Below are 27,308 nucleotides of genomic sequence, written 5' to 3' on the forward strand. Positions count from 1 at the left end.
AATTATTAATTAAAAAGTGACTGTTTGTTCTTGCAGTGTTTGAATTTTGTTTATGCATATTTTTTTGCCTATTAGAATTTGGAATTCTTTTGAAATTCCAAAATTCTTTTGGAATTTTTGACGATTTATAACTATTTAAAAAAATGTTTGACAGTTTTAGAACTTGAGAACATCTTCCTCTCTGAAAAAACAAAGATGTCATCATTTATTATTCTTTTCAGTTTATTGCATTTTCAGCTGAGCGGATGCACTCTCATTAGAATAACTTGTTTTGACTCTGACATCTAGGAATCAAATAAATCACAGATTCATGTGTCTATATATTATTATATTATATTTTTACATGGTAGAAATGCATCTATTTTCTGTTTGACTTTTATTTGACCAAACTCTTTCAGCATGCTTCTATGGTGAAATCCTAATTTAGCATTGCTTATTATTTCACATCATTCTGTTCACTAAAATCTGCCTTCATTGCCTTGCAGAGCATCTCTGTGTTAAATGACATTCTCCCAAAAGCTATAGAAGTAATATATACTCATAATGGATAATGAATTGAAAGATGTATTCTTCTTCTGGAGATCATATAAAAAAAAAACACTACATCTATTTTTATTTTTTATTTTAGTGGGACTTTTATTTTGACGTACTCGATCAGTAGGCGGAAGTAGTGAGTCCTGCTGTTCTGTTGCTCGGTTCACATTCAGATTTACCTCCAAAGTCACACAGAACAGCTCACAGTCTTTATTTAATAAACTCTCTCATCATATGCGTGATAAATGATGATCAGTATGGCCTCGACTTCATGCGAGAAGACTTTAGGACCCAAAAAGAAAAGCGAGAAGAAGATTGCATCGAAAGAGGAGTTCAGATTGTTGTCCAGTATCATGGGTGTCATGAATAATTTGAGGAAACAGGTAAATATAATCTGACACATGCATCATGTAACTTGTAAAGTCTGGCGTGTCCGTCATATCATCTGAGATAAGTGGTGTATGTATCATAAAATCTGAATTATCTGACATGAATAATATAATCTGAGATATCTGGCATATGCATCATATATACGTAGATATTTGGGACATGCATCATATAATCTGATGTATGCATTCTATAATCAAAGACATATGAGATATGCATCAAATAATCTGACATATGCATTATATAAACTGACATATCTGGCTTGTGCATCATAAAATATGAGATCTTGAAAATATGCATCATGTAATCTGATACATCTGGCATATGCATTATATTATCCGACATATCTGAAATGTGCATGGTAAAATCTGAGATATTTGAGAGATGCATCATATAATCTGAGACATGTATATGTAATCTGAGATATGTATCATATAATCTGACATATGCATCATAACACCTGAATCATCTAACATATACTTCATATATATATATATATATATATATATATATATATATATATATATATATATATATAAAACATCTGACATATGCATCATACAATATGCGATATTTGAAATATGCATAATTTAATCTGACGTTTGCATCATATAAACGTTAATATTTGAGACATATAATATGAAATATGTATTTTATAATCTGAGATGTGTTGTACATGCATGATGTAATCTGATTTGTCATATATACTGTACATCATATAATCTGAGGTGTTTGACATATGCATCATGTAATATGACATTTGCGTTATATAATGTGAGATGTATATCATGTGAGATATTAAAGATGTGCATAATATAATCTGACAAATTATTTATAAAATCGGACATGTGCATCATAAAAGGTAAATTATCTCACATATATACATCATATAATCTGAGCTATTTGAGATATGCATTCAATAATCAGTGTCTGATATATGACTGATGCATTATCACTTGAAATGATGCATGTTCCAGGTGATGTCATATTAATTGTCTTGTGCATTTAATATTGAGTTGTGATAGAAACCCATTTCACCTCCACACTGTGTGACCTTTGACCTATGTTTACAGAGGATCCTCTGTGATGTCATACTGGTGGTGGAGGGGAAACACATCCTGGCGCACAGAGTGGTGCTGGCCGCCGCGAGCCACTTCTTCAATCTCATGTTCACATGTGAGAGGCAGTCTGTGACGCATTAAAACATGCGTGCATGGCATAAATACAATCACATATTATGCAGGAGACCGAAAGGAATGTTTATGCACGTAATGATAGTTTTGCATGTTCTGCAGCGAGCATGATGGAAGCCACGAGTCATGAGGTCGAGCTCGGAGGAGCAGAACCTGAGATCATTGAACTACTGGTTGAGTTTGTCTACACGGCACGGTAAGACGTGACGAAGCAGAGAGAGTGCTACGGGAATAAAAATGATTCATCAGACTTCTGTGGATGGGACTGACTGCTAGAGTTTATACATGTACCTCAGACAGTTCAGTGTTGATCTATGAATGATTTACCTGATGCATATTTTACTCATTAACTGCATTCACTGATTCATGTGTTTCTATGGGAAGACGGGTCTCTTAAACATGTATTTGTCTTTATGTTCATGCAGGATCTCAGTGAACAGTAATAATGTTCAGTCTCTGCTGAACGCTGCTAATCAATATCAGATTGAACCTGTGAAGAAGATGTGTGTGGACTTCCTGAAAGAGCAGGTGGACGCCACCAACTGTCTGGGTGAGACAAGAGAACTGTCCTGCAGTCAGCTACTCAGTCTTTTATGTATTGTCAGCATCAATCATTAGAGGAATGTTGTGATTGGTTGTTTTGATCGTAAGGCATCAGTGCACTGGCTGAATGTCTGAACTGTCCCGAGCTGAAGGTCGCGGCGGATGATTTCATTCATCAGCACTTCACTGACGTTTATAAAATGGACGAGTTTCTACAGCTGGACGTTAAACAGGTGACGCACCTGCTGCAGCAGGACACACTGACCGTCAGAGCCGAAGACCAGGTGAGAAAAATAACCAGCTTGAACCAGTCTAAACTGGTCTTACACGGTCTCCTAGCCTGATCAGGCTGAACTGTTGGCTGGTTTTAAGGGGGCTATTTAATTGTTACTCCAAGGTACTTGGAAGAATACCGTGATAAAACGAATAAAACATGAAGTGAAGCCGACGGTGTTGATAAACAGTTGTGTGTGTGTGTGTTAATCATGCAGATATATGACGCAGCTGTTCGGTGGCTCAAGTACGACGTGTTGAATCGCCAGCAGTACATTGTTGACATACTGGGGAAAGTTCGATTCCCTCTCGTATCCAAAAACTTCCTCAGCAAGACGGTCCAGGCCGAACCGTTGCTCCAGGATAATCCAGAGTGCCTGAAAATGGTCATCTGTGAGTCATTAATAACTGAACGCTCATTTGTGACGTGAGAGTTGAGTCTTTTATTTTACAGTTCAGTTATGTTTTTTAAGGAATATTCCAGATTCAGTACAAGTTGAGCTCAATCGACTGCGTTTGTGGCATAATGTTGATTACCACAAAAATGAATTTCGACTCATCCCTCATCCCTTTTCTTTAAAAAAGCAAAAATCTGGGTATCTCAGTGAGTATTGACGCTGGCTAGCACCCCTGGAGTCCCAAGGTCAAATCCAGGGCGTGCTGAGTGACTCCAGTCAGGCCTCCTAAGCAACCAAATTGGCCCGGTTGCTAGGGAGGGTAGAGTCACATGGGGTAACCTCCTCGTGGTGGTGATTAGTGGTTCTCGCTCTCAATGGGGCGTGTGGTGAGTTGTGTGTGGATCGTGGAGAGTAGCATGAGCCTCCACATGCTGTGAGTCTCCACGGTGTCATGCACAACGAGTCACGTGATAAGATGCGCGGATTGACGGTCTCAGAAGCGGAGATGACTGAGACTTGTCCTCCGCCACCCGGATTGAGGCGAGTAACCGTGCCACCATGAGGACCTACTAAGTAGTGGGAATTGGGCATTCCAAATTGGGGAGAAAAGGGAAAAAGAAGCAAAAATGTGTGTTTGAGTGAGACACTCGCAATGGAAGTGAACGGGGGTCAATCCATAAACATTAAAATTCTCTCTGTTTCAAAAGTATAGACACAAGATGTAAACAATATACATGTAAACATGATTTTACTGGGATGAAATCACTGTTTTCTTTTTTCTTTTTTTTTTACAACTTCGTTGCCATCACGATGTCATCAAACCCTAAAATGACTGTAGAAATGACGATTTAAACAACTTTACAGCTGAAATAATACTCAAGTTTTAACAGAAGAATTAATGTAAGTGCTTTTATAAAATGATAAGCTTCACATTTCTGCTTTTAAACCCTCCAGAAATTGGCCCCATTGACTTCCATTGTAAGTGCCTCACTGGAACCTCGATATTTGCTTCTTTCTTCTTTTTTTTTAGAAAAGGAGTGACGGGTCGAAATTAATTTTGTGGTAATCATTTGGGGTGGGATAATTCTTAATAGATAATTATTTTTATTTTTTTACTATGGTGTATTTCTTTATATATATATATATATATATATAATGTATTTATTTATATCTGAATATATATATCGTTTAGGACATCTACTTTGTGCATGAGACGAGTAATTTTAACAACAGTTGATTTAATTGACTAATATCACAATTCCAGTGGGTCAGAAGTTTACATACACTAAGTTAACTGTGCCTTTAAACAGCTTGGAAAATTCCAGAAAATGATGTCAAGCCTTTAGACAATTATCCAATTAGTGGCCTTACTTTACACAACTTTAAATACCTTCAACTAACTGCTTTAGTCTATATGTTTAGTTTCACTCTTCAGTCCTTTAACAGTGTGTACAGTGAGTTACTCCGAGCTCATTATGTGTCTCTGTGTGTTTGTGGTCAGGTGGGATGCGATATCATTTATTGTCTCCAGAGGACCGCGAGGAGCTCGGTGAGAGCAGTCGACCGCGCCGCAAGAAGCACGACTACCGCATCGCTCTGTTCGGAGGCTCGCAACCGCAATCCTGCCGTTACTTTAACCCGAAGGTATGCGCTTCCCCGAGAATAATCACAATCAAATCACTGAGACAAAACTCATGAAGAAATCAGGGAAATGTCGAATGCTATAATGGATATAAACATCTCTAGTGATGCTCTGGTCTAAAATGTGATTGCAAACTATTTTATATTAATTAGTCATCACAATGACTGGGAAAGTCATGGAAAGCCAGTGCTCATTCCAGGCTTGTGATGTCCAGTTGTTGTCGTGTTTTTTGTTTCAGGATTACAGTTGGACAGACATTCGCTGTCCGTTTGAGAAACGGCGTGACGCCACGTCTGTGTTCTGGGACAATGTCGTGTACATCCTGGGCGGCTCTCAGCTCTTCCCCATTAAACGCATGGACTGCTATAATGTGGTGAAGGACAGCTGGTACTCGAAACTCGGACCCCCAAACCCACGGGACAGTCTGGCCGCCTGTGCGTCTAAAGGAAAGATCTACACCTCAGGAGGGTCTGAAGTGGGTGAGTTTGTGCAGAGTGAAACTTATTTCTATTGGTCGGACCCTTCAGTCATATTTAGCTCTGATTCAAGAAATTCAAGAATACCTTGATCTTTAGAGTTACTGCGCTCTCTGTGTTCGCAGGTAGCTCTGCTTTGAATCTGTTTGAGTGTTATGACACGCGTACAGAGACGTGGCGGACGAAATCCAGCATGCTGATGCCACGCTGCAGTCACGGTTCAGTGGAGACCAACGGGCTCATCTACGTCTGCGGAGGAAGTCTGGGAAACAACGTATCCGGAAGAGTCCTCAACGACTGCGAGGTCTACGACCCAAACACAGAAGAGTACGTCTCGTTTTACAAGACACAAACCAGCAATAGAGCCTTAGTAGTTAGCGTACATTTTGGTCTTAGACGAAAATAGAATTGTACTAATTATTTATGAATTATACAATGTTAATGCGAGAATTAAAGGAATAGTTTCATTCAAAAATGAAAATTCTGTCACCCTCATGTTGTTCCAAAGCCATATGACTTTTCTTTCTTACATGAAACACAAAAGGAGAAGTTTAGCAGAATGTCCAAGCTATTCTTTGCCGTACAATGAAAGTAGATGGTGACTAGAGGTTTGCACGCTCCAAAGACAATGAAAGTATTCTGTATGAATTGTGCACTTTATTCCAAGTCTTCTGAAGCCATATGATAGCTTTCTGTGAGGAACAGACTGAAATGTGTGTCTCTTTAAGCACATCTGTGTATCTGTGACTGTTTTCAGGTGGCGAGTTCTCTGTGGAATGAGAGAAGCGCGTAAGAATCACGGTCTGGTGGTCGTAAACTCGAGAATATATGCCGTCGGTGGACAGAATACATTAGGTATAATTCCTCATACAGAACTCCATCAGATCAAATCTGACAGTATTTGCATTCAAGCAGAAGTTTGTCGTTTCTGTGCCTCTAACAGCAGCAAAGAAGAATGGCAAGAATAACCAGATAGAAGTTTGTCAATATATAAACTTTAATGTTGACTTGACAAAGCCTAGTCTAAAAGATTAAACTAGTTTTAAAAGTTCTGAGTTTGCAAGACAAACAACTAGTTAGACAGATAGATAGATAGACAGATAGATAGATTGATAGATAGACAGATAGATAGACAGACAGACAGATAGATAGATAGACAGACAGACAGACAGATAGATAGATAGTTAGACAGACAGATAGATAGATAGATAGACAGATAGATAGTTAGACAGACAGACAGACAGATAGATAGATAGACAGATAGATAGATAGTTAGCCAGACAGACAGATAGATAGTTAGACAGACAGACAGATAGATAGATAGTTAGACAGACAGATAGATAGATAGACAGACAGACAGACAGACAGATAGATAGATAGATAGATAGATAGATAGATAGATAGATAGACAGATAGATAGATAGACAGACAGACAGATAGATAGATAGATAGACAGACAGACAGATAGATAGATAGATAGATAGACAGAAAGTCAGATAGATAGACAGACAGAAAGTCAGATAGATAGATAGACAGAAAGTCAGATAGATAGACAGACAGACAGATAGATAGACAGACAGACAGAAAGTCAGATAGATAGATAGACAGACAGACAGAAAGTCAGATAGACAGATAGATAGACAGACAGGTAGACAAAGTCAGATAGATAGACAGAAAGTCAGATAGATATATAGATAGACAGACAGACAGGCAGATATATAGACAGAGAGACAGACAGATACATAGATAGACAGAGAGACAGACAGATAGATAGACAGACAGACAGACAGACAGATAGATAGATAGACAGAGAGGCAGACAGACAGATAGATAGACAGACAGATAGATAGATAGTTACAGACAGATTGATAGATAGATAGACAGACAGACAGAAAGTCAGATAGATAGACAGACAGACAGATAGAAAGTCAGATAGATAGATAGATAGATAGATAGATAGATAGATAGATAGATAGATAGATAGATAGATAGATAGATAGACAGAAAGTCAGATAGATAGATAGACAGTCAGATAGATAGATAGATAGACAGACAGGCAGATAGACAGACAGATACATAGATAGATAGATAGACAGAGGCAGACAGACAGATAGATAGACAGACAGACAGATAGATAGATAGATAGATAGACGGAGAGGCAGATAGATAATTTGAACATTCCGTTATTTTTTCAAATTTTTGATGGTCCGCTTTGTGAAAACTGTAAGTCCGATCAGTCACGTGTCATAGCACAGTATTCCAGAACATTGTGCTGAGTTTGGTGGATGTATTTTAACAATTAACAAAAGTTGTTTCAAATGATAATTATGATCTTGGTTTAGGGATTTTTAAATGTCTGAAGAAAAACTTTGTCAAGTCAACAACTGGACTTTTATCTATAAACAAGCCAGAAATACACCAGGACACTTATTTTAATATGACAGAGAATTGGCTCTGCTCTATATGTACTGCAAGTATTTAGCTAATGAAGCTTTTATAGCCTATATATTCACCAGAGAGCGAGTTTTGTATGTTTATTTTTCTCCAGGTTTATTATTGAGGAATAAAAAACTTTTGCTGTAGATTTTTGCCGATAGTTCCAAAGAGCAAATTTCGGCACTCATGAATCGGTGAAACCGATATATTTGTCTACCTCAAATCTCTAATTGTGTTTCCTGTCCAGGCGGGCTGGACTCGGTGGAATACTACGAGATCGGCAGTAACGAGTGGAAGTTGGCGTCGCCGATGCCGTGGAGGGGCGTGACGGTGAAGTGTTCGGCTGTGGGCTCCGTGATCTACGTGCTAGCTGGGTTTCAGGGCGTCGGGCGTCTGGGTCACATCATGGAGTATTACACAGACACGGACAAATGGGTGGTGTCCAGTAAAGTCCGCGCGTTCCCCGTCACCAGCTGTCTGATCTGTCTGGTGGACACGTGCGGCGCAAACGAAGAGGACATGAGTTCCGCATCCTCCTTGTCTGCAGACGGATGAATGGAACGTTGCCACGGCAACCGTTGCGGATTAGAGACGGAACCGCTGGAACCCGACGGAAACGTTTCGCGTTGATAAACGTGACATGCCTTATTCATTGATTACGGTTTGTGTCTAGAAGATACAGATGTGAAGAGTATTACTCGAATTAAACCGATCAGGTTGAAACGTTGTTTTATTGAGGTTATAAACAACGTTATCTTATAAATCCCAGTAGATTGCTATCGAGAGGACTGAAATTCCCTGATCTTTCCTGGTCAATTTTTAGGAACATTTTTAATTTTTCTACCGTATGTGTTTTTCTGTGTGTTTCCCCGTTGGACTTTAAACAGTTGTATTTTTATGTTGTTTTTATGCTTTCTGGAGATGTGTTTTGGTGTGTTTGTAGTATGTGTAAACACATTGTCACTTTAGTTTTTAAATCATTATAATTTTATCATCGGGATGTTGTGAAGCTACAAAAATACAGGCTATTATTTTCTGTTTTGTTTAATGAACTAATCTTTTTTATTTTTATTTTTTTTTACAATTCAGTAAAAATTGAAACGCCAAGCTGAGTGTTCAAGTATTGATTATTGAGAATACACATAAAGTGCCATAATCTGCCATACATTCATAATGAAAAAATAACCTTTTATTGAGTTTTCAATGCTTAATTGTCTTCTAAAAGGTTTCTAAATATAGTAATAATGCATGTGTAATAAGATAAGTGCATTATAGTGTCTATAAATTGAAGAAAAGTTAAAATATGGATGAATTCACAGTATTTTATACCCTGGTTTCTGTTTTACTGCTATATTCATAAACATTGGTACTGATATGGTACTGCAGGGACTTTGAAAGACTATCATGGTCCAACAAATGCTGTAAGATATTATTATTTATGTTCGGGCCAGTGATGGTCTGTTTATTGATGTTTTTTGAGTGCACTGGGATCCGTGTCTGACGGCTTGCGTATGAATATTAATTACGTTCTGTGACGTTTGCCTGCAAGGCCGATGTGATTGGCTGAAAATGCTGTCGTATGTAAACGAGCACTTGTCAATTTGTCGAATTACCCAATCATACTATGGCAAAGGCGGGGCTTATTAATATTAATAAGGTTAGCTGACTGTACGTAGCAGAAAGGATTCCAAGCAACGGCTAATAATTAATATTCATGAGATAAGCCTTTCCATTAGTAGGATGTGTAATTTTGCCTCCGGTAGTGCTGGACAAGATTCCCTGCCGCCGGCTGTTCTTGAGTAAAGTGAGAGAGTTTGACGGGTATGAACGCACCTACATTCCAGCCTTCATGTGCTCGTTTTTTGGATGTGACCTAAACTAACAGCCTTATTATTGTACTTTTGATAATCTGTTATATATTGGAAATATAAATGATAATTGTATTAAAAACATTATATACATATACAGTCTGTGACAGTGTAAAGCAGTTCAATGGAGGGCGGGGCCGGGTCGTGACCAAAAATATTGGTACCCTTGGAAAATATGAGCATAGAAGGCTGTGAAAAATGTCTTTTATTTTTTTATCCTTTTGATCTTTCATTCAAAATATTCACAAAAATCTATCCTCTAATTGATCAAACCATTGCAAACACAACACAAGTTTTAACAGTTCTGAGTTTTCTCCTAGAATAAATAATGAGGTTGGAGAACACATGGCGAGTGATCTGAGATCATTCCTCCATACAGAATCTCTCCAGATCTTCAAAATCAGAGGTCCATGTTTGTGGACTCTCCTCTTCAGTTTAACCCACATTTAACTCTATGGGGTTCAGGTCAGGGGACTGGGATGGCCATGGCCGAACCTTGATTTTCTGGTCAGTGAACCATTTTTGTTGATTTTGATGTTTGTTTTGGATCATTGTCCTGCTGGAGTATCCAACCACAGCCAATTTTAAGCTTTCTTGCAGAGGCAGTAAGATTTTGATTTAGTATCTGTTGGTATACGATAGAGTCCGTGATGCCATATATCCGAACAAGATGTCTAAAAACTGCCCCACAACATTAAAGAGCCGGCACCATATTTAACCGTGGGCATGAGGTACTTTTCCATATGGCTACCTCTCTGTGTGCGCCAAACCCATCTCTGGTGTTTGCTGCCAAAAAACTCTAATTTTGTTTCGTCTGACCATCCCGGTCCCATTTGAAGTTCCAGTAGTGTCTGGCAAACTGAAGACACATTTACATTTATTCATTTGGTAGATGCTTTTATCCAAAGCGACTAACAAAAGAGGAATATATTATAAGAGAATCATCTTAAGGAGACGGGGGTACTTGAGTTTGTTGTTGGATGAGAGCAGAGGCTTTATTCTCTTGAAACCCTCCCAAACCACTTGTTGTGAAGTAGGTGATGTCCGATCGTAGTTTTGGAGACTTTCTGACCCCAAGACTCTGCAATTCTCCAGTTGTGATCCTTGGAGAATTTTTGGCCAATTCTTAACATTCTTCACCTCTCCATTGGAACTTGTTAATTGTCCTGATGGTGTAAATGGGTATTTTCAATGCTTTAGCTATTTTATTTATAGTCATTTTCCATTTTGTGAAGCTCAACAACTTTTTGGTTGTTTTTGGCTTTTCTTTGGGCTAAACCAATGTGATAGATGACTAGGGGAATTTGGCCTGTGTGTTACCTCATATTTGTACCCCTCTGAAACAGGAAGTCCTGCACAAGTTCATGTTCCTAGTCACCCAGGTGTACTAAAATGTTTTAAATATGAATGGGAATAAACTTCAAATATTTTACTCATAATCATTTCTAGGGGGTGCCAATAATTGTGCCACACATATATTTGACAAAAATTAGTTTTTTGATAAAAAGTGTGTTGTTTTTGCAAATGTTTGATATCAGATAGAGAGGATAGATTTTTGTGAATATGGACATGTATTTCACAGCCTTCTTTGCTGATATTTACCAAGGGTGCCAATAATTTTGGCCACTACTGTATACACACACACACACATATACACACAGCACACACACACACACATATATACACACAGTACACACACACATATATACACACAGTACACAAACTCACATATGTACACACACACACACACATATATACACACAGTACACAAACTCACATATATACATATACACACAGCACACACACACACATATATACACACAGTACACAAACACACACATATATACACACAGTACACAAACACACACATATATACACACAGTACACACACACACATATATACACACAGTACACAAACACACACACAAATATATACACACAGTACACATATATACACACAGTACACACACACACACATATATACACACAGTACACACACACACATATATACACACAGTACACATATATACACACAGTACACACAGTACACACACACACATATATACACACAGTACACACACACATATATATATACACACACAGTACACAAACACACACATATATACACACAGTACACACACACACATATATATATACACACACAGTACACAAACACACACATATATACACACAGTACACAAACACACACACAAATATATACACACAGTACACATATATACACACAGTACACACACACACACATATATACACACAGTACACACAGTACACACACACACATATATACACACAGTACACATATATACACACAGTACACACAGTACACACACACACATATATACACACAGTACACACACACATATATATATACACACACAGTACACAAACACACACATATATACACACAGTACACAAACACACACATATATACACACAGTACACACACACACATATATACACACAGTACACAAACACACACACAAATATATACACACAGTACACACACACACACATATATACACACACAGTACACACAGTACACACACACACATATATACACACAGTACACATATATACACACAGTACACACAGTACACACACACACATATATACACACAGTACACACACACATATATATATACACACACAGTACACAAACACACACATATATACACACAGTACACACGCACACATATATATATACACACAGTACACAAACACACACACACACATATGCTATACACACAGTACACACACATATATACACACAGTACACACGCATATATACACACAGTACACAAACACACACACACACATATGCTATACACACAGTACACACACATATATACACACAGTACACATATATACACACAGTACACAAACACACACACACACATATGCTATACACACAGTACAAACACACACATATATACACACAGTACACACGCATATATACACACAGTACACAAAACACACACACACATATGCTATACACACAGTACACACACATATATACACACAGTACACATATATACACACAGTACACAAACACACACACACACATATGCTATACACACAGTACACACACATATATACACACAGTACACACGCATATATACACACAGTACACAAACACACACACACACATATGCTATACACACAGTACACACACATATATACACACAGTACACATATATACACACAGTACACAAACACACACACACACATATGCTATACACACAGTACAAACACACACATATATACACACAGTACACACGCATATATACACACAGTACACATATACACAGTACACAAACACACACATATATACACACAGTACACAAACATACTCACATATATACACACACACACACACACACATATATACACACAGTACACACACACACACATATACATATACACACAGTACACACACACACATATATACACACAGTACACACACACACATATATACACACAGTACACACACACACACACATATATACACACAGTACACATATACACAGTACACAAACACACACATATATACACACAGTACACAAACATACTCACATATATACACACACACACACACACACATATATACACACAGTACACACACACACACATATACAATAATTAAGAGAAATAAAAATGTTATAATGCTTGGGCAACATTTTGAACAGGAGTACATTTTTATTGTAGATGTGTTGTATTAAATGTATTTTATTTGTTTTAAATATGTAAAATCATCACTTGAGACTATATTATACAAAACTACTGTAATTTTGGCCTAAATGTAAGTTTATTATTACCTCATATAGAATAGTTGCATGCAGATGTCTTTCAAATGTATCAGTCCAGTATTGTTGTGCACCACTAGAGGGTGGCAGAGTCCTTTTATTTATCAGATGTAAGAACTTCAGTTCATTCCTGCTTGACATTTTGTAGACTTTGAAATACCTCATGAAGTCAGTCCAGACAGTGACAGAGCTGTAAGTGTGCCACACATGTCTTTATTCCAGGACAAGATCATTTCAGTAGCACAAAAAGGATCTAATTCAGCCACTGTGTTGATCTGATTCGACAGCTGATTTGATCATTTTCTAGTTTTGCGTTTCCATTTGGGTGTCAGGAGCTTCATCGAGTGCCAGTGCGGTCCGTAAACTCCATCTACAGATTAGAGATTAAAGTTTATTATGATAATCCCTTGAGATCAGGATTCATGCTGTTTTAATCCGGTCTAGAGCCTCTCAGTGCTCTTATCAAAGTGTGTCGAGGAATTATGGACAGCTGGATTCATTCATCTGTGAACAGGACCACAGAGTCCAGAGCCAACACACTGACCGATAATTACAATTTTTCCTGTGGCAATTGCTTCCAAATCTATTGCTATAGAAAACAAGCACATACAATTGAACTTTTGAATACCTTATAGTGACTGAGATTCCTCTTATTTAAAGGGACAGTTCACCAAAAATGAAAATTCTCTCATCATTTTCTTTTTCTTCAGAACATAAATTAAGATTTTAAGAAGAATGTTTCAGCTCTGTAGGTCTTTACAATGCAAGTGAATGGTGACCAGAACTTTGAAGCTCCATAAAGCACATAAAGGCAGCATAAAAGTAATCCATATGACTCCAGTGGTTTAATCCATGTCTTCAGAAGTGATATAAATCTTGGTGACAAATCAATCATTAATGTTTAAATCCTTCTTTATTGTAAATCTTTACTTTCACATTCAGCCACCTGCTGGTCGCGCTGACCAAAGGTGGAGATTAGTAAAAAAAGGAACAGACATTTATATCTGTTTCTCACCTATCATATCTCTTCTGAAGACATGGATTAAACCACTGGTGTCTGATGGATTACTTTTATGTCTCCTTTATGTCATTTTAGGACCTTCTGAGTTCTGGTCACCATTCACTTGCATTGTAAGGACCTACAGAGCAGAAATATTCTTCTGAAAATCTCCATTTGTGTTCAGCTGAAGAAAGCTCATGCACATCTGGGATGGCACGAGAGTGAGTAAATGATGAGAGAACTTTCATTTTTGGGTGAATCATCCCTGTAACTAAGACTTTCCGAGATAAATTATATTATAATAATGTTTGTCTTGTACAGAATTAATGTATATGAACATTCGGACATTGTTCAAAGCTCATTCTCCAGGCTAAAACAGAACTGAGGGGTAAAATCTGGCAGTTTTCTATGGAGCATGGGAAGTAAAACAGACATAAATCACAAATGGTGAATGATCTGCACTTATATAGCACTTTTTTTAACCTTAGAGGTTACCAAAGCGCTTTACACTGTGTCTCAATCACCCATCCACACTCACATTCACACACACATTCATACACCAATGGTGGCAGAGCTGCCATGCAAGGCGCTAGCCTGCCATTGGGAGCAACTTGGGGTTCAGTGTCTTGCCCAAGGACACTCTGGCATGTGGAGTCATGTGGGCCAGGAATCAAACCACCAACCCTGCGATTGGCAGCCGACCCGCTCTACCACCTGAGCCACAGGCCGACCAAAGACGTGACATTGTGGGTCCACAATGGGTTTATTACTATGTACAGGATTATTAAAGTCAAGTAAAGGCAATGCTAATGTGCTGTCATGCTGATCTGAGATATTAGTAGCGGTTCTATCGGTCATGCCACACACCCCCCTCCCACTCCATATGTATATGTATGATACACCGATCAGCCACAACATTAAAACCACCTGCCTAATATTGTGTAGGTCCCCCTCGTGCTGCCAAAACAGCCCCAACCCACACTATTCTTCTCAGCACAATTGTACAGAGTGGTTATCTGAGTTACCATAGACTTGGTCAGTTCAAACCGGTCTGGCCATTTTCTGTTGATCTCTCTCATCAACAAGACATTTCCTTCCACAGAACTGTCGCTCACTGGATGTGTTTTGTTTTTGGCATCATTCGGAGTAAATTCTAGAGACTTTTGTGTGTAAAATATATATATATATATAATCTAATAGTCATATGTATTATATTGTACATGTGTCAGCATTAGTTTAGTTCATTGCCAACAGCTGCTCCACTAAAACACATTATAACAGTCACTTAATGTGCAATGTGCTCTCTCAGATGGACACTGGCACCCTATAGAGACCAGACAAAAAACTGCTCACTGTTAGACTGAGAGTCACACACAGTTACTCCATTGTGTCCAGGCGAGTTGAAAGTACGAATCATGAATGAACCGATTCTTATGAACCGATTCTTAGCCATAAAACCGAGCCCTAAACCTGTGATGGGGATAAAATAATTTGGAATAATTCATATAGAATATTTTTAATTACATGTTGATGTTAAACTAATCATAAAAATAAAATAAAAAATACAATTTGGATTTTCAAAATGGCAATTGTGTTTAAAGTACTTGTTTGATTGAAGCAGAGGATTATCGTTTATATATAAATTATGATCTAAATCCCCAAAATATGTATTTAAAACAACATTTGACAAAATCTACATAATGTAATCAAAAGCAAAGTGAAACAACAATTGTTGAACAAAAATGAGTCATTTGAGTCATGAATTAAAAAAAGAATCGATTTATTGAATCGGTTCATTGAACGTGAAAGCATCAATTTGGATGTTGCAGTTCTACACTTACAAAAAAGTTTCCTACCTTAGTATTACCAAATAATCTCTGTATTACATGGTCTTTTTGGATACAGTACCATTTATAATATGTTTTTTACTTGACTACTAGTATTATTATATTACCACAACATTAAGATGTCTTTTGAGTAATTAATCAAACACCAAAACGGTTTATCGAACGCCAATGACTCCTTTCAGACTGTGCCGTTACCGCTCGTACAAGTAGGCATTCCTTAGTATTTTGTACCAAGCTTTTTTTGGACAAGGTGTAATGGGAACCAGCTGGTATGGGATAGCTGTATGGTGTGTGTAAACCTCACTCCCCTGGCCTCAAGAGGCGCAGTAGCGACTGACGCTGTAGCCTTTAGCCTCCTCGTTAGCGCACCCACCTCCCATGCCGGAGATCCCGGTTTGAATCTCGCTTGGAGCGAATTGAGCAGGACTAGTTACAGTGGTGCTGTGACCCGGATGGGAGTGAGGTTTACGGGGGGGTGTGTAACGGCAGCCAGCTGGTATGGGATAGCTGTACGGTGTGTGTAAACCTCACTCCCCTGGCCTCAAGAGGCGCACTAGCGACTGACGCTGTAGCCTTTAGCCTCCTCGTTAGCGCACCCACCCCCATGCCGGAGACCCCGGTTTGAATCCCGCTCGGAGCGGATCGAGCAGGACTGGTTACAGTGGTGCCGTGACCCGGATGGGAGTAAGGTTTACGGGGTGAGTGTAACGGCAACCAGCTTGTATGTGATAGCTTTTCGGTGTGTATAAACCTCACTCCCCTTGCCTCAAGAGGCGCACTAGCGACTGACGCTAGGGGTTGTAGCCTTTAGCCTCTCGTTAGCACACCCACCTCCCATGCCGGAGACCCCGGTTCGAATCCCATTCGGAGTGGGTTGAGTAGGACTGGTATCACACAAACTAGATGTTAATATCACAGAGTTGTGGACTTAGACTACATATTTAGCCCTTGTGCATCAAGTAAAAAAGTTACTAAGAAGTCCTTGGAGGACAAATATGTCAGCATAAAAAAACTGCCATAATAATATTATATATTAATATTTGGTTAATTTTTTAACCAACATCAGTCCTGATAACTACCAAATATTCATTCATTTTCAGGATTTTAACACTTTAAATGCCAGTTTGTTTACGATTTTGTTTTTTAATAAAACAAAATATTTTTCATATACTAAATGCAAAGAGGAATTATGATTATTAATTGTATTTATTTTTTTGGGATTATCACAGTCTTAGATATGTCAATAATTAGCAACAACATTGATTTTGATGCATTATTATTTTTTGTGCAGTGTCAGATTTTTAAAAAATAAACCAATTTTCAGTATTTTAACCCTTTAAATGCCAGTTTGCTTACATAGTGCCAACTGTTGTTTTTCACACACACACACACACACACACACACACACACACACACACACACACACACACACACACACACACACACACACACACACACACGCAAACTGTATGCCGTTGGCATTAACACAGCCAAAATGATCGAAAAAAAATGTCCCGAAGTTCGCACAAGGGTTAACGGAACATATGACGCAATATACATAACGTAATCGAAAACATAGTGGCAAACAGCAATTTTCGAGTTATGAATCAAAAAACGAATCGGTGTGTTAAATGAAAGCGAACCATCCGAACAAACCGATTCGCTGAAATGAATCGGACTACCCCGGCGCCAGTGGTCGCAGTCAGGAGCGCGCGACTCCAGCGGTGTTTATTCACTCGAGACTGGGAGGAGTGTGTGTGTGTAGGGGGGAACAGTGGAGCTGGAGTGGGCTGGGTTCTGCCCGTCAGCCATGTTGAAATGAAAGGGAATGAAAAGCTGGAATGAGAGAGAAACGCCTGGAAAAGCGGGATTTGATCCTCTTGAATATAACCTCACGATCACGGCGCGCGAGCGACAGATTCCTCATTACACGAGTGAGTAGCGCTCATGAATACTTTCAGACATTTCTTGCGAACTGTCAGTCTTGTCAGTAAATATGATGATTTCTGTGTTTGAACAGTCCTGCCATGCGTTCGCGAGGAATACTGACTTGATACTGATTTGAATCCAACATTAGCGATTTTGTGCGAGCTCGTGCATGAATTGCGTTGCGCGTGCACACCCTTGATATTTTATAATCATTCGATAACTGAAGCATTAAAATAGACTGAGTGTTTACGTTGAAGTCAGTGTCAAAAGAGCTTATTACACTGCTTTAATATACACAAAGTTTGGGCATGGTACCATGGTAATATCAAGGTTGGTTTTGGGCATATGCCATGGTATTATCATATATTTTTTTAGCATCTTAACATACGAATATCAAGTTTTTCTTTTAGTGTTGAACTTACAAAAAGTACTTTGACATACTTCGGTTATTACAACACTCTACAATGGTAATACCGTGTACGACAGTATTCTTTGAGGTACTTTAGGGTATATTAAAGGGGCAGTTCACCCAAAAATGACAATTCTCTCATCATTTACTCGCCCTCATGCCATCCCAGATGTGTATAACTTTCTTCTGCAGAAAATACAAATGAAGATTTTTAGAAGAATATGTCTGCTCTGTAGGTCTTTACAATGCAAGTGAATGGTGACCAGATCTTTGAAGCTCCAAAAAGCACATAGAGGAAACATAGAAGTAATCTATTTGACTCCAGTGGTTTAATCCATGCCTTCTGAAGCGATATGATAGGTGTGGTTGAGAAACAGATCAAAATATAGCTCCTTTTTCACTGTACATCTTGCCGTGGAAGTCTCTAGGCACGATCATGATTTCCAGCTCAATTATACTTCCTAGAGCTTGACACATGCACTAGATGGCGCTATAGGAAGTGTAATCGAGCTGGAAATCATGATCGCCAAGGAGACTGCTGATGTCAAGGTTTATAGTGAAATAGTATTTTTTGGGGGGGTCTGTTTTCATCCAAAACTGATTAGATCGCTTCAGAAGACATGGATTAAACCACTAGAGTCGTACACTGTAAACTCCAATAAATTGGCTCTACTCAATTGTTTGAGTAAACTTGTTCCCTCCCCTTGCGTTGAGTAATGGCAACTCCAAATCTTGTGTAAGTTCATATAGAAAGAACTGAACATTTTAAGTTAAGGTACGTCTCTAGATGCTAGGAGAATTAAATCAGATTTGCAATTTAAATAGTGTTATTTCTACTTAATAATTTGAGTTGAATTGACTCAAAATTAGATCAAACAATAACACGCTCAAATAAAGAAGATTATAACTGATTCTGGGTCAGACATTAAATAAACTTAATTCTCAACTGAAATTTGTGCCTCTACTTTAATTGCACGCATAAGGAGAACTGAGATAGTGTTAACAGGGTCCAATTTGACCAAAGTTCACCCTAATGTTGACACGAAACTACTATGTGCAACAGAACAACATAAACAATACTACAATAGAGCTAAAACCTCTACGAATTCTTAAAAACAACTATTTGAATGCCCCAATAGCTTCCCTTTGACCAAGGAAACATGCTTAAATAATTCAAGCGCAAAGGATTGTGGGTATTCCCCATAGCCTCAATTTTGTACTCAATTGTTTAAGTTATTAACACTTAAGTCTATATAGACTAATAAGTTCAAGGAACATAGATATTTGAGTTATGACTGCCCAAAACCTGAAAATACAAGTCATGTTAAATAAAGACAACTTGATTTTTCCAGTAATGACAACATTAGGGTTTATGCTGCCTTTATGTGATTTTGGGGCTTCAAAGTTCTGGTCACCATTCACTTGCATTGTAAGGACCTACAGAGCTGAAATATTCTTCTAAAAATCTTCATTTGTGTTCTGCAGAAGACAGAAAGGCACATCTGGGATGGCATGAGGGTGAGTAAATGATGAGAGAAATGAGTACTGGTAATTAGATGATCCAAATTATCTCGTCTAGATCAATTTAGGACCATCTTTGGAAATGATCACCGAATGCATTAAAATGCCTCCTTGCCTTGTGCAAGGGCGCTTTGGGAATGCCTATTATTTACTGATGTGTTCTGGCAGCTCTGTGTTAGTGAGATACTGTATTTTGTGTCCCGGGGCGGTGGAAATGACAGTGCGCAGGGCTGGGGTATTTTTAGAGTTGGCGCAGGGGCAACAGGCACCCGCCTCAAGTCAAGAACTGCCTTTTAGTCTCCAGATACTGACATCACAACTTCAGTGTAAATTATGGCTGGTTATTATCTTTCATCTTTGACGGCAGCATTGTGATCAAGGGGGGTTTACCGGCGTGAATTCAACAACACATTCAAGTTCTCACAAGTCTGGCCTACGTAAACAGGATTTCATATGGTTCTTAAAGGGATATGAACGTTTTGTCATCGTTTACTCTCCCTTATGTTGTTCCAAACCTATATAACTTAAAGTAAATGCTGACAGAATTATCCCTTTTTTAAGTTATTATCATTATTATTTTAAACTTTTATCCCCCATTTCTCCCCAATTTGGAATGGCCAATTCCCACTACTTAGTAGGTCCTTGTGGCGGCACGGTTACTCGCCTCAATCCGGGTGGCGGAGGACAAGTCTCAGTTGCCTCCACTTCTGAGACCGTCAATCCGCGCATCTTATCACGTGACTCATCGTGTATGACACCGAGGAGACTCGCAGCATGTGGAGGCTCATGCTACTCTCCACGATCCACCCACAACTCACCACACGCCCCATTGAGAGCGAGAACCACTAATCGCCACCACGAGTAGGTTACCCCATGTGACTCTACCCTTCCTAGCAACTGGGCCAATTTGGTTGCTTAGGAGACCTGGCTGGAGTCACTCAGCACACCCTGGGTTCAAACTCCAGCGTCAATACTCGATGAGCTACCCAGGCTCCTAGAATTATCCCTTTAAGTTTTCTCTTTATAGAGACATATGCATCTCCTGACTGTGTTTAAAGGAACAGTACACTCTAAAATATCTTTAATCCTGTTGTTTTAGCTACACAGGAAGAGAGGCTGTGATTTCAGTCACTATGACAGGAAGTTTAACAATGTATGAGTGTGTGTGTGCACTGGTACATGTTTGTGTGTGATCATGATGGCATATAGTGTTAGCTGAGACTGGTTTTTCAGGATGGATCTACCTTCCTTGTAGTCCTTCAAGGCTCGAGACGAAAACGCCTGAACGTGTCTTCATAACTTGTAACATAAACAGCGCCATCCCGCATCTCAGAATAGCATTCAGAGATTATATTCTTCTCAGCACAATTGTACAGAGCGGTTATCTGAGTTACCGTAGCCTTTGTCCATTCAAACCGGTCTGGCCATCTCTGTTGATCTCTCTCATCAACAAGACATTTCCGTCCACAGAACTGCCGCTCACTGGATGTTTTTTGTTTTTGGCATCATTTGGAGTAGATTTTGATTAGAGAGATCAACAGAGATGGCCAGACCTGTTTGAACTGACAAAGTCTACAGTAACTCAGATAACCACTCTGTACAATTGTGGTAAGAATGCTATTCTGAGATGCGGGTTGGGGCTGTTTTGGTGGCATGAGGGGGACCTACACAATATTAGGCAGGTGGTTTTAATGTTGTGGCTCATCGGTGTATATATATATATATATATATATATATATATATATATATATATATATATATATATTTAATTGCTGAGAGCGGCCCATTGCAGTGAACAGTAGGACCCACTGTACTTACAGTTTCCATCTGTCTGAATGCCTCATTCACCATCAGTCTGCTAGACACCGCAGAGCTAATGCCAATTACAAACCAACTTCTTACACAAATGTTGCTTTTATAAAAGTGTTCTGGACTGTATTTTCTCCAGTTTTTGGAGATCTGCTTCTCAGATGAGGACTACCCGTGAAGAACATACTTAGTGCGGGTCCATACTGGACATGTTGCATGAATTCACAGCCATTAATCCTGGGCAGTACCGCTCTGGTCCAGACGTGTGTTCAGAAGGCTTGTATAACTGGCATCTTTGTGCAGCCTGCAGGAGAGCAGCATTTTAAAGGCTGTCCTGTGTGTTCAGGTCATGTTGGCAGGCTGTTTGGACATAAAGACCACTCCACAGGAAATAAGGGTTGAACTGCTTCTAGTTACTGTGCCCTGGAGGCTTTATCTGATGTGGGCTGCAGTTTTCCCTGGCACCCATGAGTGACCCGTCATTGGCGTAGAACGGGGCAAGATTGCACACTGTGCTAATGGACAGGAAGTGACAAGCAAACAACCTGCGTCTTATTCGCACACCACCAGTAACCCAGTTTAACAGGCACTAAACCAAAAAACACTGCACCAGCGCAAATACTGTATCTATTAAATCAGATGATTTAATAGACCACTAAAACCCTTCAAAATTAAGTTTTTCTCCTTATATTTGAGTTCAGTTCTTTCCGAGTGCAAATCCAGAGCCAGAGCCCCGTCGGTGGCCTTTTCCGTGTGGAAAACAGAAAGAAACATGTTTATGTTATAAAAGGCACATGAAAACAATGGCTACTGTTCTGTCTTGGGCTCCTGTGGGAATCTGTCTCCTTCAGCACTTGCCATCATTATGATGCTGTTCATCCCTCAGGAAGGGATGGCATGCACAGAGGAAGCCTTGGCACACAGACCCAGGCTATCCACCTTATTTGGCCAAGCGGAAGCAAGCAGCGGCTGCATTTCCGGCGAATGTGTAAAAGTTCAGCTGTTATTGACCACAATGTAAATAAATAGAAGGATAATAATACCAGACTTTAGTGAAATAAGTTTATAAACTAGCACACAACCTCTGGATGTACAGCAGAGTGATGGCCTGATGTCGGATGATTGTATAACTTCAGCATTTATAGTAAAAGCGTAAGTAAATTATTCACTTGTTGCTGTGTGTTGTTGTGTTGAAGAGTTAGTAATAAAATCTGCCTCTTACTTTACCGAGATCATGACGAGGCAGTCTTTCTGTAAACCTCTGTTCATATGTACATGCATAACCTCCAATGATGCCTTTATTTATATCCAAAGGTGATGTTTCATAAGCCATGCCGAATGAGTGATCTGCGTGTCTGTTTACTATACACTGCTAAGAAAGAGAGAACGCTCTCTGACAACAACGGAGAGTAAAAAGCATTTATTAATTTGCCAAGATGAAACATGATGCAGTTTTGGGGTAAAGAAAGTTAAAGCAGCATTTACCCAGTGTTTTTTTCTCTCTGTTGGTTGTGTAAAGTTCGTGGAGGTGTGTCAGATGGCGCGGAGGACTGTCTGCGTCAGTGCCTGATCTCTCATTCATTCTGCCAAGGCAACAGTGTGATAAATCAATGGCAAAATGCGAGATACAGTAAAACTATATGCGTTCAAAACTAATGAGTTTATGAATATCATAATTAATGATAATAATATGACGACATATAATGCCAGCCTGTAATATAAAGCAGCATAATGTATTTTTGTATCGCTAAAATAGCTGGAAATGGTCCAAATTCAAGGTTGATAATGGCGGCGCCCTAGTTTCGCTGAAAAATAAGGTGAATAGATAGTCTGCAACGTGTCATACTCTGGGGGCCTGGTTTAGCATGGGGGAGATCGCTGTTCCTCATTACCATAGTTACTCATTCATTACTATGAGAAAATTATAATAAGTCAGGATAGAGATAAAGTATACTTAAAGCATCACAAAGTGGACAAAAACAGGTACACAGTTGACGGGTACAATTTGAATAAAAAGGAGCAAGTGCCTTTTTTCCTCTTTGTTTCACTGTTTTATTTATTGAGGCTATTTGTTGTTTGTTTGTGGCTGAAGTGAAAAGGTCTGAGTTTGGCTCTTTTTAAGTGGACTCATTTGTGAACCCTTTTTTTTTTTTTAATTGGTAGAAAAACATGGTCAAAACTAGCGGTGGACCGATTTATCACCGGATGGCCCTAGACACAGAATACAAGAGTGCAAATTGAATGAAATCCCAGATGCAGTTTATTGTGCTACTCCAATCCCAATCAATAATTACCAGAAGATTAAAAAAGTGCTACACAATACGGGACTTTTAATTATAAAGAAGCCCGAAATGCACATGGGACTCTTATTTTGAAATGTCTGACGCTCCCAGATGTGACCTCACTGACGGCTGATTCGCCGAGAAAGTGAATCTGATTCAAACTGTTAACCTGAGCTCCAGAGGTCAAACCCTTGGTTCTTTTCGGGTGATCCCGATTCTAAAGAGTCATTTATTCACAACTCATTTGTTCTCTCACTTGGTTTGTTGTTGCGTGCGGAGTAGCGAGCTCGTCAGAAACAGAACGGGTGAAAAACGGCTCGGAACACACTAGAGCTCACTGTAAAGATGTATTCAATAACTCACAAGATAATATCTGACAAAACCGCACATGAACATGAATATGAATTGTCGCAATCAATTACTTTTGGTCGCATTTGCGACCATTTTAGTCGCAGTCTGTAGCCATGTAGCGGCCATTAAAAAACCCATATCGGTCGATCACTATGGTACGATTGGTGTAGGCGAAACGTTTGACATTCCATAAATATAAACAAACATTAAAAAACATAATTTTTTTTTTTTTACATATTCATTTAGTCAATTCTGAGGATAAACCAAAAGCATTTTGACCAAATTTAAGATTAAATTTAGTTTCTCACTGTTTTTAACTCAAACGGCTCAAAAATGACCCGAACATAACAGGATTGTGAACAGGGTAGAAAACAGCGCAGTAGAGGTAAAATCAAGAGATGGAGAGATTATGATGTTTGATGGGTCATTTAATGTATGATCACATGGACGGAAAACAATGTTTCAAATTTCCCCAAAAATATAGTTTTGCCTCGATAAGGTTTGCCAATTTGTTTGGATCTCAATACATTGAATTTCGATAAATCGCCCCATTCCTAATATATATACATACAGTATACCTTAATGTGCTGAATATATAAGCTATAAAATATGGTAAATAGAGTCCCTTGTGTGTTTTGGGCTTGTTTGTTGGACCAATTCTTCACTTATTGTGATTTTGGTTGAACAATAAACAAATGTTTCTCCAGCTCTGTTTTAAGCTTTCCAGCAGCTTTTACGAGTCTTAAACTGACTCTGACAGCACTGCAGGTCTTTGAGACAAGTGTACTGAAACATTAGAGACAGCGGTGACTAAATGATGATGCCTATTGCCACTTGCTTAAATTTTCCCATAATCCTCCATTTTTCAGAAGTAACACCAGTTTATATCCCAGTTTTTTGGGGATATATCTGAGTTTTTATGGCATGTAAACACCTCTACAGGTGGACGAAAATGCATAATGGACAAAAATCAACGTTTCATTCGGTTTATTCCTATGAACTCACCTGTGCACTTACCTGACGACAAGACGTCTAGATTTTAAGCTGGTTTGAGATCCGTCGTAGCATCTGCGACTGGTCGGGCTTGTTGCAGGATTGCGCACACCTACAGATCTGAGACTTCTCGTCATAGCCCAGTCGCAGACTCAAAACATCAAAGGAGACTAGCTTGCTAGTCATGCTTTCGGTGAGTTTAGTTTATGGTTTCAGTGATTTTCTCTCTGTGTTTTTAGTTGCTTGCTAGCTGAAATAGTAAAACTGTGTTCTTTCTGGCTGGTTGTAAAGCCTCCTCACAATGGAGGGAAATGACCTCATAGTTTATCACTGTGTCCTCAGGGCTTCAACACTCATACACACCAGCGCTCTGGCTTTAAAGTGACATCACTCCACACCCAAAATGTCCTCAGGAAGATGGTGTCCTCAGAATGCCACCGTGACAGCGACCGAAAGAGACACATGTTCAAAGTGATTGATGCCTGACATCTGAGATTGTCAGTTTTGTATTCAAATATGTATTTTTACATATGGTTCTCCAAACCCATCTGTTTGGTCTCTCATCTAAAATGTATGAACATTTCTACCATCAGAAAAATATATATGATATACAGACACTTGTGACATCACATCATTTGAATTACATGCTTATGTAGCAAGTTGCTATGCTGCTTAGGGCCCAAACATACTTCATGCAAGTACGCAGACGTGAGCGCTTCGCCAACGCATGGCCAACACGTGGTCCCGTTGTATGTGCGTTCTTGTGTTACTTTGGCGGTTACAAACTAGGGTTGTGCCGATGGACGATATCATCGTCCATCGTGATGGCTGACAAACATCACGATGTAGAGCCACCATCGTGATGCCATGCCACGCCCCCTTTTGCGAGTCTTGCTAGTGTGACTCACTAATCCTAGTCTCTTCTATAGTTAACCTAAAAACTTTGCAGGGATTGCTCTGTAAATTAAATTGAGAATATAACTAATGCATATATGCTATTTTAAATACTGTAGTATATGCCAGAGACGTGACGTGTTAGTCTGAAAATACCGTGTCAGGCAGGCTACACAAATATTGATCTTGACATTGTTAGCTTCTTGTCTTTTTTTTACATGTCTTACGCTGTACATTTAGATAAAAATATTTCATGTTATAGGCTACAAGAAAATAGCCTTTATTAATGAATTATTAGTAGTTGTAGTGTCTCAGAAAATCTTGCTCATTGTCACATAGCTCTTGTATACACTGAAGCGGCAGTTTAAGATAAACCCAGACCAGCGAACGTCAAATAACTTTTGTCTGGTTAATACTTTTAAAGAAACATTTCCTTGGCCATAAATCCATAATGTCAAATCAAATGAAAGAAACAAGGTGAATATGAATAACACACATTTATTAAACATAGAAGAACAACAAATAAAGAACAAGAAAACGGGACTCAGACCGAAACTCGGCATTAACATTTCACTTATAATTAGCAGCACAATTAACTTCAGCACAGGCTACAAAATAAATTATGTTATTGAAATATTGTAAAGTGGTCATATGAACTACACAAATGAATGTTTAAAAAATAATATGCAAAATCGAATAGCT

General features: G+C 38.9%; 2 protein-coding genes across 13 annotated transcripts in view; both read left to right on the forward strand.

Annotated features, from left to right (window-relative positions):
• Positions 1 to 608: 608 nt before the first annotated feature.
• LOC127650418 (kelch-like protein 7) lies at positions 609 to 9,836 on the forward strand. The gene is made up of 11 exons (XM_052135849.1): positions 609 to 917; positions 1,995 to 2,097; positions 2,217 to 2,310; positions 2,540 to 2,664; positions 2,766 to 2,941; positions 3,149 to 3,323; positions 4,830 to 4,972; positions 5,209 to 5,449; positions 5,572 to 5,773; positions 6,204 to 6,301; positions 8,130 to 9,836. The coding sequence occupies exons 1-11, from the start codon at positions 780 to 782 to the stop codon at positions 8,435 to 8,437; spliced, it is 1,803 nt and encodes a 600-aa protein (XP_051991809.1). The 5' UTR covers positions 609 to 779; the 3' UTR covers positions 8,438 to 9,836.
• An 8,304-nt stretch (positions 9,837 to 18,140) lies between these two features.
• Positions 18,141 to 27,308, forward strand: part of LOC127650388 (focal adhesion kinase 1-like) — a 110,073-nt gene continuing 100,905 nt past the window's right edge. For 11 of the 12 annotated variants that reach the window (XM_052135786.1, XM_052135789.1, XM_052135788.1 and 8 more), the window contains exon 1: positions 18,142 to 18,352. In XM_052135786.1, the coding sequence (XP_051991746.1) occupies positions 18,247 to 18,352 (106 nt within the window). In that variant the 5' untranslated portion in view covers positions 18,142 to 18,246. Of the gene's footprint in view, positions 18,353 to 27,308 lie in introns of all 12 variants that reach the window. The other variant, XM_052135787.1, reaches the window with a different exon arrangement.

The sequence above is a fragment of the Xyrauchen texanus genome, chromosome 10 (assembly GCF_025860055.1).
Source record: "Xyrauchen texanus isolate HMW12.3.18 chromosome 10, RBS_HiC_50CHRs, whole genome shotgun sequence".
NCBI classification, from domain to species: Eukaryota; Metazoa; Chordata; class Actinopteri; order Cypriniformes; family Catostomidae; genus Xyrauchen; species Xyrauchen texanus.

What these genes read in the sequence shown, in the direction of transcription:
- LOC127650418 (XM_052135849.1), top strand. Translation starts at nt 780, where the DNA reads ATGATGATCAGTATGGCCTCGACTTCATGCGAGAAGACTTTAGGACCC. An exon ending in GAGTTTGTCTACACGGCACG is followed by an intron (nt 2,311 to 2,539) that starts GTAAGACGTGAC and finishes ATGTTCATGCAG; the next exon opens with GATCTCAGTGAACAGTAATA. An exon ending in GCCGTTACTTTAACCCGAAG is followed by an intron (nt 4,973 to 5,208) that starts GTATGCGCTTCC and finishes TTTTTGTTTCAG; the next exon opens with GATTACAGTTGGACAGACAT.